The sequence below is a fragment of the Drosophila willistoni genome (assembly GCF_018902025.1).
Source record: "Drosophila willistoni isolate 14030-0811.24 chromosome XL unlocalized genomic scaffold, UCI_dwil_1.1 Seg141, whole genome shotgun sequence".
NCBI classification, from domain to species: Eukaryota; Metazoa; Arthropoda; class Insecta; order Diptera; family Drosophilidae; genus Drosophila; species Drosophila willistoni.
The window spans coordinates 3,550,220-3,568,119 of NW_025814052.1; the positions used below are offsets into that span (position 1 = coordinate 3,550,220).

Genomic DNA, 17,900 nt, shown 5'->3' on the forward strand with positions numbered 1-17,900 from the left:
AAAAGGGTTTAGACCGAATCATAGCATCTCAATGACTTCTCTTACTTGTACTCATTGACATCGCTGTCATTGTAGCTAAGAAAGGCCAGAAACAGTCCATCCGGCGAGAAGGCCATGCTACTCATCCGACTTTCCATCAATTCGGGAACATTCTCATATGTCCAATCGGGTATACCATTGTAATAGATGCCCCCCAATCCAGTATGGGTAATGCGACAGACTAGCTCGCCCTGCACCTTGGGCTTGTAATAGATATCATTATAGTGGACAAAAGCAATCGCCTGATTCAGCGAATAGGGGGCCGATGTGCTGCCCGTTGTGCCAGCCCCATTCGACGACCCAGCCGGGCTACTGGGCACTATGGGTTTGCCGCCTGCTGCGGCACCAGCCAGACTATTGAGAATTATACTTCCGCTCGGCAATGGAGCCATCGTAGACGTAGACGTTGATGACGAGATGGGTGCTGGCGGTGGTGGTGGATTGATTGGTGCCCAAACCACATGCTGCAGACGTGGAGCTTCGGCAATATTCTCCGTTGGTCCCAGTGGAAATGTATTCGCTGTTTGTACCTCATACACATGGTGTCTAAAAAGATATCACAAAGAATGGGGGGACGACATGACATGACCCCAATGCGTCATAAATTGAGGCATCTGATAACCTACCTAGATCCTTCGGCATTACTGTCCGATTGAAGTAGAACATACTTTTGATCGGGTGCAACTAGAAATGATTCCGCATTCAATTGTCGCTAAACAAAAACAGAATGCAAAACCAATTAAATTAATAAAGTAGATTTTGCTTTATTTGGACTTACAAATGTCGAATTGGTCATAAGAATGCGGGTGGTATAATCGGCCATATTGAGTATGGAGAGGCCGCCAGTTGGGTCGCGATAGACCAGCTCATTGTCTGCAATTAATAATGGTTGGGTTAAACTCAAGTGTCGACCAAAATGACGAAAATGGAAGGAAGGAAGTGAGAACAAACCATTGCTCCAGGTGCCATTAAATGGCCGCCATTGCAGACTTTTGCCCAATATATCGCTGGGCAACATACGGCGTCCCCGTATCCGTAGACCCTCATCTTCCGGCGATAGCAAAAATATCGAAAATATGATCAAGCTAAAGACAGCGGCAATTACCAATAGAGCTATGAATATGCCACGCCAATTTCGACGTTCTGGTGATATGGCGACAAGTTCCTAAAAATGTACAAAAACAACAACAAAAATCACAAAAATTATATTTAATGATTGAAAGTTTTTTCTAGGCACAGTCCAGTGCCGGATAAGCAAATGCTACGGGCCCTGCGACTTGAGGGGCTCCGAGCTGGTAAAAGAAAAGTTGAGTCAATGTTTATTCATTTACCAAATTAGAGTTCTGAGCCAAATAGGTAAGTTGTCAAAAATTTCATTTGAAAAATTCTGAAAATTCTCAAAAACTCTTAACTTTGTAAATCTGTATCTTTACCAAATTTTGACCGATTCACTATTTTTTTGCCAATTTTTCGAAAAAAAAAAATTGTGATGATTTTATTCAAAAAAGTGCTTGAAGCCAATTTGAAATGTGTTAAATTCTGATTTCATTGAAATAACTTTTTTCAATAAGATTCTTAGCGAATCGTTTTTTCTTTTCTTTTTCGATTTTTATTCATGTTTTAATTTTCACATTGGTAAGTAATCTTCTTATTTGCATTACATAAAAAAAATATTTTTAATAAGACTTTGAGAAGAAAACCGAGAATAATATGAATTTTTCCGTTCAAGAATTCTAGCCAAAAACCATCTGAACCTTTAAATATTTAAACATCAAGTGGATATAAAATGGTGAACGGTTAAATCTATTTTCAATTCAGGCAATTCAAGAAACGAGTTGCTTTTGTGCTTTACCCCAAGAAACCCTCTTCATGTGATATATACATATATGAATAGAACTGATTAGAAAAGACAAATGAATCGAAATTATCATCTCCATTGAGAACACGGGAGACTTATTTAAATAAAAATTAGTTTGTTCTTCATTTTGTTTAGTTTAGTTTTTAAGTCCTTGAAATGGATTAAATTTTTGGCGTTTATTGCGCCTCTGTTTTTGATGTTATTCAATTTGTTAATTAAATTTTTGTTGTTGCGTTTTTGCTTATTCCTCTTTGCGTATTTGGTTTTAATTAAAAATTTCTTTTCTTATTTTATTGCCAACCATGGAAAAACGGTTTGTATGCCATAAACAAATTGTCATTTGCGAATGAAAGCGAAAATATGTACCTATACATAAATCTATCTTTATACTCTTTCTACTTGACAGATCGAATGATGAAGACGTCGTCAAAGTGGTGACCAACGATCCTCAAGAGAACGAAGATGGTTACTTTAATGCAACGACTGTTGTGGCTGTCTATGATAATGATGATGATGCCGATTCCTATCAGTGTGTGGTTTCCTTTAAGGGTTATTCCAAAAATTGAACTACCACAGAAACATCATCTTCGGATGGAAGTTTAATTGATTTCAAATTGTATCGATTAGGCTGGTTTTTATGCTATTTGCTTGCAATTCAAATAGCAATATTTTAATTATAAATGTGTTAATATTTGTTGTTTAGTATTTAATAACTCGTTGTTTTTTGTTTAGGCTTGGTACCTCATATATGATTTAAGAATTGGTACAGTAAATACAAAACTATTAAACTAAATAAGTCCATATGCCTGATAGGGTTATAATAAACTTTTCTTTCTTTGCGTTATTCACGGAATCAGTAGGCCAACTGGAACAACTCGTTTATTAAGCGATGCAACCATCCTAGACCCTTCCACCACACATTTTTTCTTGCTTTTCTTTTATTTCCGGATGTGTAGTCACAGTTTGGTTTGGTGACAATTATACATACATACATACATACATACATCACCACAGTGGCCCCTTTTTATACCATTCACGCATAGTGTGAAATGGTCTATTAAAATCGTCAAAATGTCTGTAACAGGCAGATGGAAGCTTTTCCAACACCACAAAGGATATTCCTGAAAAAGTCATCGATGTCATTTCTGATAAAGTCATTTCTAGAAATGTCATGGATGACTTTTTCAGAAATGTCTTGGATGGACTTTTTCAGAAATGTCATCGATGACTTTATCAGAAATCTACTTCTATTCTTCTTAAAGTCATAGATGACATTTCTAAAAAAGTCATCCATGACATTTCTCATAAAGTCATTTTCAGAATTGTCATGGATGACTTTATGAGAAATGTCATGGATGACTTTTTTTCAGAAATGTCATGGATGACTTTTTTTCAGAAATGTCATGGATGACTTTTTCAGAAATGTCATGGATGACTTTTTCAGAAATGTCATCGATGACTTTTTCTGAAATGTCATGGATGACTTTTTCAGAAATGTCATCGATGACTTTTTCAGAAATGTCATGGATGACTTTTTCAGAAATGTCATGGATGACTTTTTCAGAAATGTCATGGATGACTTTTTCAGAAATGACTTTATGAGAAATGTCATGGATGACTTTTTCAGAAATGTCATCGATGACTTTTTCAGAAATGTCATCGATGACTTTTTCAGAAATGTCATGGATGACTTTTTCAGAAATGTCATCGATGATTTTTTCAGAAATGTCATGGATGACTTTATGAGAAATGTCATGGATGACTTTTTCAGAAATGTCATGGATGACTTTATGAGAAATGTCATGGATGACTTTTTCAGAAATGTCATCGATGACTTTTTCAGAAATGTCATCGATGACTTTTTCAGAAATGTCATCGATGACTTTTTCAGAAATGTCATGGATGACTTTTTCAGAAATGTCATGGATGACTTTATGAGAAATGTCATCGATGACTTTTTCAGAAATGTCATGGATGACTTTTTCAGAAATGTCATGGATGACTTTATGAGAAATGTCATCGATGACTTTTTCAGAAATGTCATGGATGACTTTTTCAGAAATGTCATGGATGACTTTATGAGAAATGTCATCGATGACTTTTTCAGAAATGTCATGGATGACTTTTTCAGAAATGTCATGGATGACTTTATGAGAAATGTCATGGATGACTTTATGAGAAATGTCATGGATGACTTTTTCAGAAATGTCATGGATGACTTTTTCAGAAATGTCATGGATGACTTTATGAGAAATGTCATCGATGACTTTTTCAGAAATGTCATCGATGACTTTTTCAGAAATGTCATGGATGACTTTTTCAGAAATGTCATGGATGACTTTTTCAGAAATGTCATGGATGACTTTATGAGAAATGTCATGGATGACTTTTTCAGAAATGTCATGGATGACTTTTTCAGAAATGTCATCGATGACTTTTTCAGAAATGTCATGGATGACTTTTTTAGAAATGTCATCGATGACTTTTTCAGAAATGTCATGGATGACTTTTTCAGAAATGTCATCGATGACTTTTTCAGAAATGTCATGGATGACTTTTTCAGAAATGTCATGGATGACTTTTTCAGAAATGTCATGGATGACTTTATGAGAAATGTCATGGATGACTTTATGAGAAATGTCATGGATGACTTTTTCAGAAATGTCATGGATGACTTTTTCAGAAATGTCATGGATGACTTTTTCAGAAATGTCATGGATGACTTTTTCAGAAATGTAATGGATGACTTTTTCAGAAATGTCATCGATGACTTTTTCAGAAATGTCATCGATGACTTTTTCACAAATGTCATGGATGACTTTTTCAGAAATGTCATGGATGACTTTTTCAGAAATGTCATGGATGACTTTATGAGAAATGTCATCGATGACTTTTTCAGAAATGTCATCGATGACTTTTTCAGAAATGTCATGGATGACTTTTTCAGAAATGTCATCGATGACTTTTTCAGAAATGTCATGGATGACTTTATGAGAAATGTCATGGATGACTTTTTCAGAAATGTCATGGATGACTTTTTCAGAAATGTCATGGATGACTTTTTCAGAAATGTCATCGATGATTTTTTCAGAAATGTCATGGATGACTTTTTCAGAAATGTCATGGATGACTTTTTCAGAAATGTCATGGATGACTTTTTCAGAAATGTCATGGATGACTTTTTCAGAAATGTCATCGATGACTTTTTCAGAAAAGTCATCGATGACTTTTTCAGAAATGTCATGGATGACTTTTTCAGAAATGTCATCGATGATTTTTTCAGAAATGTCATGGATGACTTTATGAGAAATGTCATGGATGACTTTTTCAGAAATGTCATGGATGACTTTTTCAGAAATGTCATGGATGACTTTTTCAGAAATGTCATGGATGACTTTTTCAGAAATGTCATGGATGACTTTTTCAGAAATGTCATGGATGACTTTTTCAGAAATGTCATGGATGACTTTTTCAGAAATGTCATCGATGACTTTTTCAGAAATATATATGTAGATATGGAACTGTATTAGTTGATTTAAATTGTAGGGGAGAGGGCCCAGTTATGACCCGGGTTTTGAAAAACCTCAAAATTTTTTCTTCATTTCGGGAAAATGAAAAATTAAGAAGTTTAACATTTAAATATTAACCAAACGCAACTTTTTTCCAAAGAATGTATGTTTATTTGAGTTACTCAAAAAATTTTGGAACAGATTTAATTTGGATAACTTTTTTTAACTTTAAAAAAAAGTGGCCCAGTTATGACTCAACTTAAGAAAGTCACTGAAAATAAGAAAATATGAAAGGAATGTCACACGAATTGTTGTGATTTAATGGTTTACTTATTTTGAAGGGCTTCAAAGGCAAAAACAATGAAAAACCCAAAAGAAAATGGCCATAAATGAGAACGATTTTAAGCCCTCGTCGTCCATGTCACTTTCGCAGTTTTTGCAAGCGATATAACTTGCTTGCATATTAGCGCACTTCGAATGAACATTCCCGATCGAGATCTTCCAGAATATTCTTGGACAAACTGGTCTCAATATGTAAATTTCCTTTCCTTGTTGTTAAACAACAACAAAAATGTTGGAATTAGATAATTTTACATAATCCGAGTGCAAAAAAAAAATGGGACATAACTGGGCACCCCAGCTGAGTCATAACCGGGCCTTTTTATAGTTTAAAGTTTATATCTATATTTTTTATAGACACTACATAATCACATAAATTTTTATAGAATCACAAAATATACGCCAAATACAATACTTTGATGCATTGCACTCACCTTTTCACTGTTGATTTCACAAAATTTTGGTACTTTGAAAAAAATGGAAAAAAACTTTTTCGCACGATTTTCAACACGATGTTTGGTACGCGTATATACAATACGATTATTAACGTTGGGGTCTGTTCAAAAACTGCAGAACGTCTAACAAACATGATTTACAGGGCTCAAACTGTCATTCAATACCGCATTTCAAAAATATTTGAGAATGTCACAACTGGGCCTGAGTCACAACTCTCCCCTATATCCATAAGTTTTTGAGACTTTCAGAGAGTATAATGAAATCTGTTAGTTTGCTGTTAATAAGAATCTTTGTATTTAGGCTTCTATCTTATATAGGAATCTGATCTATTACCTCTAAGTATGACCTCAAAGAATGTTAATGATCAAGGGTTGTCAGGATATAGCCAAAGTCAGTCTGTTTTCCGATTAAACTCAGTGAGCATCATATAATAAATATTTAATAAAAATTAATTTAAAACAGTTTTACTTCATAAAATTGCAAGAATTTATTAGATTAAACTTCATTTTCACATCTATAATTGATTTAAAAAACAATAGTATAAATTTTATCTTTATTTCTGACATATTTTTGTGCACTTTAAATAAATCTGCGATGCTTCATTGATTCACTTCACTAGATGACAAGAAATCGATTGTTTGCCCTTCTTTTCTTAATGTTCTTTAGTTATGTTTTTTTTTGGTTTATTGATGACTGCTTATGGCATTGATCGACTTGCAGCTGAACAAATATTTTTCATTTGGTTTATATTTTTTTTTGATTTTCGCTTATATTCTCTACTTTTTCTCGGCTCCGGCAAATGCAGTGAATGAAAAAATCAGGGGGCAACAAACAAATTGCCAATCGTGGGAGGAAGTGCCAAAAAGGGGCAAAGTGACGCTCAGTGAAAGTGAAAAAAAGAAAAAAACATATAGATGGCAATGCAATCGATGCCATGGCCCAAAAGATGGAGGCGTGGCAAGCGTTGTTGTCCTTGATGCAACTTAATTGACAAGCGAATGCGAAGCAATTTAAGGCCAAAAAAAGGTCATACACACATACATTGCTCCTCGGCAGGCGAATTCCTTTATTCTCGAGCTGAATTCTAAACTAATTTAATGCACTTTGCATGTTGATTTTGCTCGACTCTGAGGCTTGGCTTAAAATTTGTGGGTGGGAAATGCGAGTCCCAGTTGTGAAATTCATTTAATTTCCGTTTCGATTTGCATTTAAATGGATTGAATTCATGTGGCAATGAAATTGCTAATTGAAATTCGTTTTGTTTTGATTGATTATGAAAGAAGAGTAATTCAATTTTGTCTGTCTGTAAGCAACATTCAACATAGAAGAAAGTAAGCAACAAGGAAAAGAGAGCTATAAAAATGTTCAAGTACCATAACATACATAATTCATAAAGTTTGATTGGTTCTTCATTTTTCTTTTTTTTTGTATTTTTATTGTCATAGTTGCCTTAAGTGCGAGTAGGTAGTAAAAAAAGACGACAGTAAAGTTAACGTTTATTAGAGTGAAGTATCTCAATAAAAAAAAGAAACCAGGAGGGAGAAAAATGCTTAAAGTGACAGCCAAAAGTGTTCTCGAAAAATTCTTAAATATAAAATATTAATATAGTTTTGCTTAAATGAGTTAAAATACTTGGATATGATAACAATTAATACAGAACTTGATAATTTTTGGTTTCTTTAAAACGTTAACCTAAAAGTATGCAACAAAAATGTAAGTTTACTCTCAGGGACCAAAGGAAAGAGTTACGTTTCCATATATGAATTTGAAGTCCTCTTACGGCGATTTAATAAAATTTAGGATCTCTTACTAACACAGAGACTAATAATGGTAATAAAACAAGTGGGCATTTGTTTTAATTACTTAAACGAAGCAGACCAACTACACGAAAGTAACTTAAAATATCTATCTATCCTAACCAGGAAACCTAAAAAACCTACGACTAAAATTAAAACTCTTATTCAGTTGAACATTTACACTGTAAACAGACTGCTGCCAGCTGCAAATTTCTGTCTTCTTTAAGCTCATTTTTGTGCTTAATGTGTGCTGAAACTTATCGCATTTGCCCAGTCACATGCTCGTCACATTGTTCATTGAAATGAGATTCAACCGAGTCTCGGACTCAGACCCAGTCCCAGAATCAGACTCAAAATCGTAGAAGTAAAATCCAATTAAGCTCTCAACGTTTGGTAGAGGCGGTGAGAATGAAAATTAAAGACTCAAAAACAAAACGAGAAATGGCAACATTTCTGAGTGCAACTTTGTGTATAGTTCTTTGCATGTGTGTGTGGGTGTTTATGGGTGTATGTGTGTGGGTGTATGGGTATGTATGTATGTAGTTGGGAAATTGTTTATGCTAGACCATAAAGCAAAAGGCTGCCTCCGGGCATCCCAAACAACAAGAACAACAGCCACCAGTCCAAGTAGTGCAACAAAGTCCAGTCCGCAGTTTGCATTTTCCTGATCCTTTTGTTTAGGTTGCGCTCACTGCAAACAATTTGCGGTAATTATTTGCCAAAAATGAGGAAAATAAAATTCTTGCTTGCTGTTCTCTTTCTAAACAAAAGTCAGTGGAGATGAGATGCTAAATACCAAAGGTCATTATGAGATATTAGAATATCAAAGTATATAACACGTTGACTGGCTATGTACAAATGTGTTTGACTGATATTTTATTGAAAATGTTTGAATGTTTGCTGTTGTTATTGCAATCGCCATAAATCGAATTTTGGGTTTAAAATATATCAAATGGCTTTTCTAAGATAAGGGTTTTTAAGTAAAGTTCAGTTTTTTCTCTAAAATTTTAGTTTAAAGTAAAATCAAAAATATCAATTGTGTAAATTAAAGGTAATAGTAAAGTTTATGAAGTGTAATACATGTCGCATGAGTAATATTTGAATATATTTTGCTACTAGGCAAGATGCAAATGATGCAAATACGATTGTTCCCATCGATTCAGACAGAAGAATGTAGGAAATTACCTTCATTCTCTCCTGCCTGCATCCGGTTGCCTCATTTCCCCCTTTTGACCATCAACAACGTTTACTTAATGAGCTGTAAATGCATTGCGCCTGAAGTGCCGCGGCTGGCCCAAGGCCAATAACAACAATAAGTACGTTTTTGTGGTAGTCCCTCCTCCCTTCCAGCTCAACGGCCCCAATCCCAATTTGAATTGCCAGCTGCCAACTCTATATCCACTGCAGCCATAATTTACGCCTGTTTTCATTTAGCGCTCCTTTGCAGGCATACGCATCATCATTTTGGCCACAAACAGAAACGAGAAATACAATAAATTGGCCGCCGGCCCAAAAATATCTACATAGAATGAAACCAGAGAGCTGGATTGGATTTACTTTGGCCATGTCGATGTCTTTATACCCTTATGAACTATTCATAGATTGAATTAATCAGTTAGGAAATGAAAAAAGGGTTTAAAGTGAATGATTTACTTTATACTATAACCTTTTATTGTACTGATTAAGCATATAATCATAAGCTTTTTAGCATAGCTGGACTTGGGGCCCCCTAAAGTATGCAAGAGACTGTTTATGGCATACTTTAGGGCGTTAAGTTCCCACTAAATGAGCACCTGCTTTTGCTTCTGCAAGTGCAGAGATCGATTACTTCAAATACTTGCATTGCAGGTGTTTGCCCTAGCAAACATTTAATCAAAGTGGTTAGTTACATTGTTGTTTTAGAAGGGTACAACGAGTACTAAATCGATTTCGAGGGTTGTTTGCAAACTTCATACATACTAATTAAATCTAAATGCAGATGATAATAGAAATATGAAATGGTATAATAGCAGTTTGTTCAATTATAAGAGGTTTAAGCTATTTTCTTATCTAGATGAGCAATTGCCATAAGGGATTGAGTAACCCTCGTTTTCATAAACTTTCCCTCATTGAATTTATGCCTAAAATTGAATGGCCCTGAATATACGGCATGGATACATACACATATATACCTATAAATATATATATATATGTATATAGGTAGGTTTGGAATGTCCTGTTCCGTCTCACTCTTACGCTTTTTTTTTCTGGTGTCTTTTTTCATTCTGTTTTCATTTTTATTATTTTCGGTTTCATTTATGTTCTGTTTTGGCTGTCTGTTTGCGTTTTGGCCCGGCAATTGTCACACCTTCTCTATGGCTTAGTATCGCATTAATAGCTAATGAACGAGACAGTGTGTGCCAGGGACAATGAGTGGACAATAACAATGCCAAACAATTCACAATTGTTGTCCACTAAACGAGAGAATATAAATTTTGATGTTAGTTCCTTTTGTTAGTGTGCCTTGTTCATCGGTGCGAAAGTCCTTTAATCTGTCTCTTTCTCGTTCATTTTCCCTCCTCCTCCATCATTTCATAGAAATTCTTTATAGAATTTTTTCCTGCTCTGTTCTCTATGGACTGCATTCATAATTTTGGTCAAACGCAGCAAACTCCGCCCACTTTTGGCAATTAATTTGGTTTTATGTTTTTTTTTCTCAGCTCCCCCTTTTTTGGCTCCTGACTAGGACATATAAATTGTAGCTCTAAGCGAAGTTTGTATACTCTACACTTTTGGGTTTTAATAAAGTTGATAGCATTTCAATATATATGTGTGTATATATAAGGTACTTTTGGCTTACTAAGGTACATACATACATATATGCCTGCTTAAGAAAGGGTATCGAAAAGAATGCTTTTAGGTAAAACTAATGTTGGACTTGGGGGTCAGGTCGTTGGGGAATATGTCTTGTATATGCCAATTGGCCATGACGTGTAATTAGAATCTAACTTTACCCAGGCTATCCAGGCTACGCTGGCTGTCCTGACACTGAACTATGTGGAAATTGCCCTTGTATCAAGTTAAATGGAAACTTATTTGTTTCAATTTGTAGTAAATTTGTTATAATAAAAGTAAATAGTTAACTTAAACTTTCATAAAAGCTAATTAAACACATTTAATTAGGGTTCGCAATGAATATAGAAACCTTTTGACCAATTATCTAGAATTTTTAAAGCACTGAAACACATGAAATTGAAGGAAGTTCGAAATATATATTTAAACGAATTTCATTTACTTGAATGAAATCCAATATTTAGATCTTCTTTAGATATTTCTCCTGTCTATTTCAAAAGTATTGCAATTAAACTAACCTCTAATAAATGTTGATCCATGCTTCTCGACTGTCAATGTTCAACTAAATGTTTGGTGTTTCTTTTCTTTTTTGGGTTATTTTTTAACTAGAATTTGTAATAATAAGAACAGAAAGAGAGAAAGAGAGAGAGAGAGAGCACACACACACACACACATTCATATTGAAATTTGGCATAATGTCTATACACATACATACATATGTATGTACATAGATGACAGAAGCCACTAGGCACCAGGCACTACATGCTAGGTAGGACAAGGGTCAGTAGAAAATGGCCCCCAACGGACCCCAAAAAATCATTTGCAACATTGATGAGCAGGCAGAGACCGTGCCGGAGAACGAGCCGGAGCCGGAGCCGGCACCGTGTCCGTGTCCATGTCCGTGTAGGAGGCCAAGTTGAACGAGCAAAGTGGCAAACAAAGTTTTGCACACACAAAACTTATGTCATTATGATGGACTTTTGCGGTGGCTCATTTATAAAGTGACCACACCCACAACATAGCAGCCCATCTAGCCCATCTTTATTGTGCATGTGTCGGTTGGTCTCTCTGTCTTCCTCTCTGTTTGTATGTGTCACAATTATTAATGAAAAGGGTAAAATGCCAAGAAGAAGAAAACGAACAGAACAGAAAACAAAAAAATAGTTGAAGTTTTGCATTCCTTACGCTTACGCTGAAAGCCTTTTGGCCTTTTATCCGAATCTCCATTTGCTTTGCATGCTAAATTTATTGTCTACTTTTATTTATTGATCCAGTTTTGCCACACTTTGTCTTCGCCCAATCGCCGTCTTATCTTTGACCACAAATTGCCCCCAAGAAGCTCATGCAATCAGAGAGAAAAAGTTAACCAAATTTGAACTAGTTCCGTTTGCATTTTGCTGACTTCAAGTCCATTAACTAAATGAACTAGCGCAAATCCCAGGATAATATTAAATTAGTTCAAACGAATAGCAGTCACTCATTTAATTTGTAAATGAACTAGTTCAGATCTTCAGTTCAAATTCATTAAGATCAGAAATAAGTGTTCGAAATTGGATTGAATGACCATAACACAGAATTAAGGATACTCTTTTAAAACTAGTTCTCTTTCTAAATTCATAAGGTTTTGTTTTAATAAAATCCCGAGTATTAGAACTGGCTCATGGGATATATTCTAATTAACATTAAGGTTTAAATTAATATCACTTTATTCTTGTGTTTTCAAAATTTTGATTGGAATATTTAACTTTAAGTTTCATTTCGAAAAGGTCGCTCATCATAGCGAATTAGGAGAATTGTTCTATGTTACTTCGTGGCATATTTTTTAATGACCATCTCTCTAAATTTGTATTTTTTTCTTTTTTTGGTGCGGGTTAAGTGTGTGTGTGTGTGTGTGTGTGTGTAAGAGTATGAGTGTCTGGCTCCGGGTCCATGCCGCCCACTTGTCATTAGCCAACAAATTGCCATTTTCCATTGCATAATTATGATAATTAAAAGGAAATCAGTGCAAAGAAGTCGGCAGGACGGGAATTGACCTCGTCTCAACTTTTACTTTCCCATTTTCATTAATTTTTTTTTTTTTTTCTTTCCCATTTTGGAAAACTTTGTCAGCAAGTTGAAAATGAGTTTTAAGCTTATCCTTTCGTTTCAATTTCCTTCTGCCGTCCGGTATTCCATCCCAAATGAAATTTAATTTGTACATGAACAAAAAGAAAAAAAAGGAATGAAATGAAATGAAATAAAATGAAATAAAGACGATGAATTATTGGAATCATAAAATATATATATATATATATTTTTTTTTTTCGTTTTCGGCAAAGACTGCTCAATTATTTTTGCTATTTCTTGCTATAAATTTTATTTGTGTTTTATTTATTTATATTTACTACATTTCATCCTTCCTGCCATACAGATTTCCTTCTTGCCTTCTTCCTTCCTGCCTTGCTCCTTGCTCACTTGCTGGCCAAAAAGGTAATAAAAGACAGGTGAACTCCTTACGAGTTCACCTGGTGGGTGGGAATTTATTTATTGCAAAAGATTTGCAGCGCAAAAAGTTTGGTTTCCATTTTCTTATGGCGTATACCCTTACTGTGGATATAAGACACAGCACCAAAGACACCCAATGGTCTCTCAGATAGTATAGTATTGTTTAATTCGTTGTAATTCAATAGATTTTTATCGATTATTGATTAGGGTCTGATCACCTATTTATTCCATGGGATTTTTAGAATTTTTGTATGGCTTAGAAGTGTGCAAAGTGTATATTAACTTCGGTTTGAAAACCAAATTAGCTTTGTCAGTTAATTTTTTTTTCTTTCTTTCTTTTTTGGCTTTTACGTTTGGCTTTTTCAGGCGGCGACGACGGACAGAGGCTGTTTGTGATAGCAGCATTGCCTGAAGCTTTTCTGTGTGATATGGCAAATCAATATGGCAAATCGAGTTTCGAGTTTTATTTATGACTCTCGTCCCCGAACCCTGCCACGCCCCGTGAATGTTTGCCACCTCCGATACCAAAATGAAATGCCAATCGAAAGTTGCTATGCCGCTGCCGCTGCCGTTGCCGCCATTCAGTTTATAATTTCAAAAATTTATAAACTGCGAAATCTGTTCAAAACATCTCTACACCTTCTCATACTTCATAGCCCCCCCCCTCTCAGTTTCCTTACTACGGCTTCTCCCCTATGTGATCCTTTGTTTTATTCATGAAGCTCAACCGAGCCGAGAAAAAAGGGACAAGGAAATCGAAATTTTATGCTTTAAGCCTTGTCGCCTTCTTGACATTGTTGTTGCTGTTGTTGTATTTGTTTGTTGTTGTTGTTGTTGTTTTCGTCATTTCTCTGCCGCGTAGAAAAGCAATTAAATAAGCCTAGAAAAAGGGATGTCACCTAATCCTTTTTCTTAGGCATTTTCGTTCTAGTCAAGCAGACAGGCAGCCAAGCAGCCAACAACACAACTCAAAGGACAACAGGCAAAAAAACATTTGCATACTTAATTAACATTGGCCAAAAATATTCAGTACATGAAATTGTTTCTAATATGCAGATGAGACGATACAACACTGAAATTCTGTACGTAAAAGAAATCCCTTACGAAAATAAAAACCGAAATTGCCATTTAACCAAAAGGAAAATGCTTTAGAATTGCAAATGGGTTATGTTTTTTTAGTTGTGGCATAGGATTAGTTTTCTGTCATATACATTTACAGACTCAATACTATTCTATTCGTAGCTTACATACATATTTGTACCTAGACGGTTGTAATTTGAACAAAATACAGCAAATTAAATGAATGTGGCAGTAGACAATTCAAAATCAATTGGCATATACGAGAGTTGAATTTCAAGCACTTGACCCAATTTGTATGCGGTTGTGTGTGTGTGTGTGTGTGTGTGTGTATGTGTGTGTGCGGTGTGTGTGCATGGCAAGTGTTTTGTTTTTCAATGGAATCACGTTCTAGGTGGACACACACTTGTATCCATCATTGATTCCCTCTCTTAATGGTCAGCCATTCACTAAAAATATTTATGACCAAAATAAGCTAAAAGAGATCTGCAGCTACTTAATAATTTACCAACACTGGACATATGATTAAGTGTTTACCAACACTCGCATTCACACAAAATAGATTCTAGTATTTAGTTTTAACTTAACACCTGTTTAACGTTAGTTCCTGATGGTTTTAAGTAGGGTTTACCCGAAAATCGATCTATAACTTATGTAGACTCAATCAATAGTTCTGAAATTTTAGCATATATCCAGCTTATTAGGGACCAGGGACGGATTAACCATAAGTAATTTGACAAAAATTGAATTGAAAAATGTTTAAAAACTTTTATCTGAAACTAAGACGAATTTTAGGAGATTCTCTAAAGTGATGTCTCTTTTTAATGTTTTCAAAATTCAATTTCAAAATGGAATGTAAGTCATATTAATTTGAAAGTTATCTTTTCAATCAAAACAGAAATTGCCAATGAAAAGCAACAACAAATATTTCAATAATCCTGAATTTCATGAGCCAATTTTTGGATTATTTAAAAAATTTATGTCTTTATTTTCAAGTTGAAATTAAGTCTTGTCAATCCGCATTAAAATCCGCATTAAACAAAAACTAAATTTTTTGTCAATTTCGCAAATCATGGATCCATCCATCGATTCGCTTCACGTCAAAATTAAACATTTAAATGTTTAATGCCATTTTAAATTATACTAAATTTTGAGTTGATGATCTATAACTTTTGAAAAACGTTTAGAAATTGGCGAGAAAAAAAGAGATGGAATTATCAAAGAATTTTTCTAATAATATCACAAATAACTCCAACTTTGTGATTCTGTGTTTCTGTTAATTTTAGACCGATTTTTAAAATCATACATCAATTTGAGTATCGAAAAGTAAAAGTTAAGTTCCTCAATTTTCGCAAAAACCATGATGATGTATAGGAGAAAGTTTGTTTTTGAATTTGACTCTAATAATTCCTGAATTACAATATTATATTGAATTTCCTTTCGGTAATACATTTCATTTCAATTTTACATTACCAAACAAACTAAAGTTATAATTTATTCATAAAATATATTATAAAAAAATTAGTTAAATATAGAGGAAAATGTATAACTAAGCAAATTAGATTCAATAGTAGGTAAATACATATTTGGGAGATTCGATGAATGACTCTAAGTGCTTAGATTGATTTCTCTTGTTTCCTTTCTATAACACTTGCCTTATAATAAGCTTATTGAGCAGAGTTAGATAACTATTGAGCAGATAGACCAAGTTATACGATTAGAGACTGAAACGCAAGTGTGTTTAATGCATCGTGGTAATAAACATTATTGTTCTGTTTTACTTTGTTTACCCCTACCCTACCCCATTTCCCGTTTCCCGTTTCTCATTTGAATTCAGCTCACCTCATCCTTGGGCACGAGAGTGACTTTTTTGATGGGCGCACTGTTGTTGACGACGACTGTTTCACGCTTTAGCGATGGACGCTTCAATGCCGAATGTGGCTTTTGTATTTCCACCATGTTTTTCCTTTGCACTTCTAATCACAATGATGGCAATGTTAATGCTGAGCTGATGCTAATGCTGATGCTAATGATGATGATGATAATGATGACGATGATAATGTTGATTATGGTTTATATTAGTTTGTCTGGCTTAAGGCTAAAGTGAAAGTGGCTTAAATGGGTCTTGGGAAATGTCAGACTGTTGCTGTTGCTTTCCAGCTGTTGTTGATGCTGTTGATGCTGATAGTGCCAAGTCAAACGACTCATTAATCACACGATGAGGCCCATTTACACGCACTAAGGCATTAGCATACACTTGGAGAAAAAATATTCCAACTCTCTATACCCATTTCACCCATCTGCACATAATAGAAGGAATGAATAATCAAAAAAAAAAAAGAAAAAAAACACCTGAATGAAAATGTATCTCAATTCAAATTAATTTGTTAAGATTTGCGGGCAATTTCCGGGTTACAATTATATTGAATGTTTCTCAACTTGATTCTTTTAAGTGCAGGTAACTTCTTTCTATATGTATGTATGTATGTAGGTATAATATGTATATATTAGCACATTTTTTATGGCAACATACGCCATGTTGTCGCGGACATTATCTAAATTAGATATGCGGACCCTGCTTACTTGCTCTGTCACTCGTAATTTTTGGGATTTTGGTTTGTTGTTGTTGTTTTTTTTTATTTTTATTTTTTTTCTTGTCTTTTAATGAGCTGTTTATGCAATCATCAAGCAAAGTTCCTTTAGGACCCGTGGTTTATTCTTGTTGTTGTTGTTTTTTTTTTGTGTTTAAGCAATAAATTTTGGCTAACCCTCCGCCAGCCCCCCCAACCGCCCCATCAATCCCTCCCCACAACGATATAGAAAGCAGGAAGAGGTGTAATTTGCATAATCGTGCAAAGGGAGGTCAAAGTCAACGTTAGTCTTGCGCCTGAATTAACCTGAAATGTGTCCACATAATATGACCAAAGAATAGCGTTTCAATTTTTGGGTTTTTTTTCTTCCTTTTCGTTGCTCTTTGCTGTTGCTGTTGCTGTTGGCAGTGTTGGGTGCCAGATAAACGACTTAGTTAAAAATGTAGCGTATAAAAATTGAATTAGCTTACAGCCAACCCACAGCTCACACACATGTGCGTGTGTGTGTAGGATAAAATTTTATGAAAAGAAAGTCATAACCAAACCGAGCAATGTGCAGTCTGTGGCAGATGTTGGCTAAAACTTTACCTAAAAGTTGAAGCCTGAAAATGATTACAACAGGAAAATTCTTGAGACACATTTGCAATTTGCATATTGTTGAGTAAGTTGGCAAAAACAGGACAAAAAAAAAAAAACACGGTCAAGTGCTTGAGCCTGCGGCTGTTTCGTTTCTTGTTTGCCTCGCACAACGGTGCGTATGATTGATGTGGTCAAAAAGAGAAACGTGTGAGGGGCAACGATACCACCAAAATAAAAAAAGGCACTCAAACGACTATGGTTTCTATTGTTTGCATAGGTTTTGCTTTCGTCAAATCAATGAAAATCAATCCTTTTACCATCCCCCCCCCACCATCAAGTT

The 17,900-nt window shown here is 34.8% G+C and overlaps 1 protein-coding gene across 3 annotated transcripts in view; it reads right to left on the reverse strand.

Moving 5' to 3' along the window:
* The window catches only part of LOC6649194 (inactive dipeptidyl peptidase 10), a 91,832-nt gene that overhangs the window by 2,928 nt on the left and 71,004 nt on the right, over positions 1-17,900 (reverse strand). For 2 of the 3 annotated variants that reach the window (XM_023179364.2, XM_023179363.2), the window contains exons 2-5: positions 991-1,204; positions 818-912; positions 666-751; positions 46-585 (exon numbers count right to left, since the gene is read on the reverse strand). In XM_023179364.2, the coding sequence (XP_023035132.1) occupies positions 46-585; positions 666-751; positions 818-912; positions 991-1,204 (935 nt within the window). Of the gene's footprint in view, positions 1-45; positions 586-665; positions 752-817; positions 913-990; positions 1,205-16,232; positions 16,394-17,900 lie in introns of those variants that run through there. The other variant, XM_002071215.4, reaches the window with a different exon arrangement.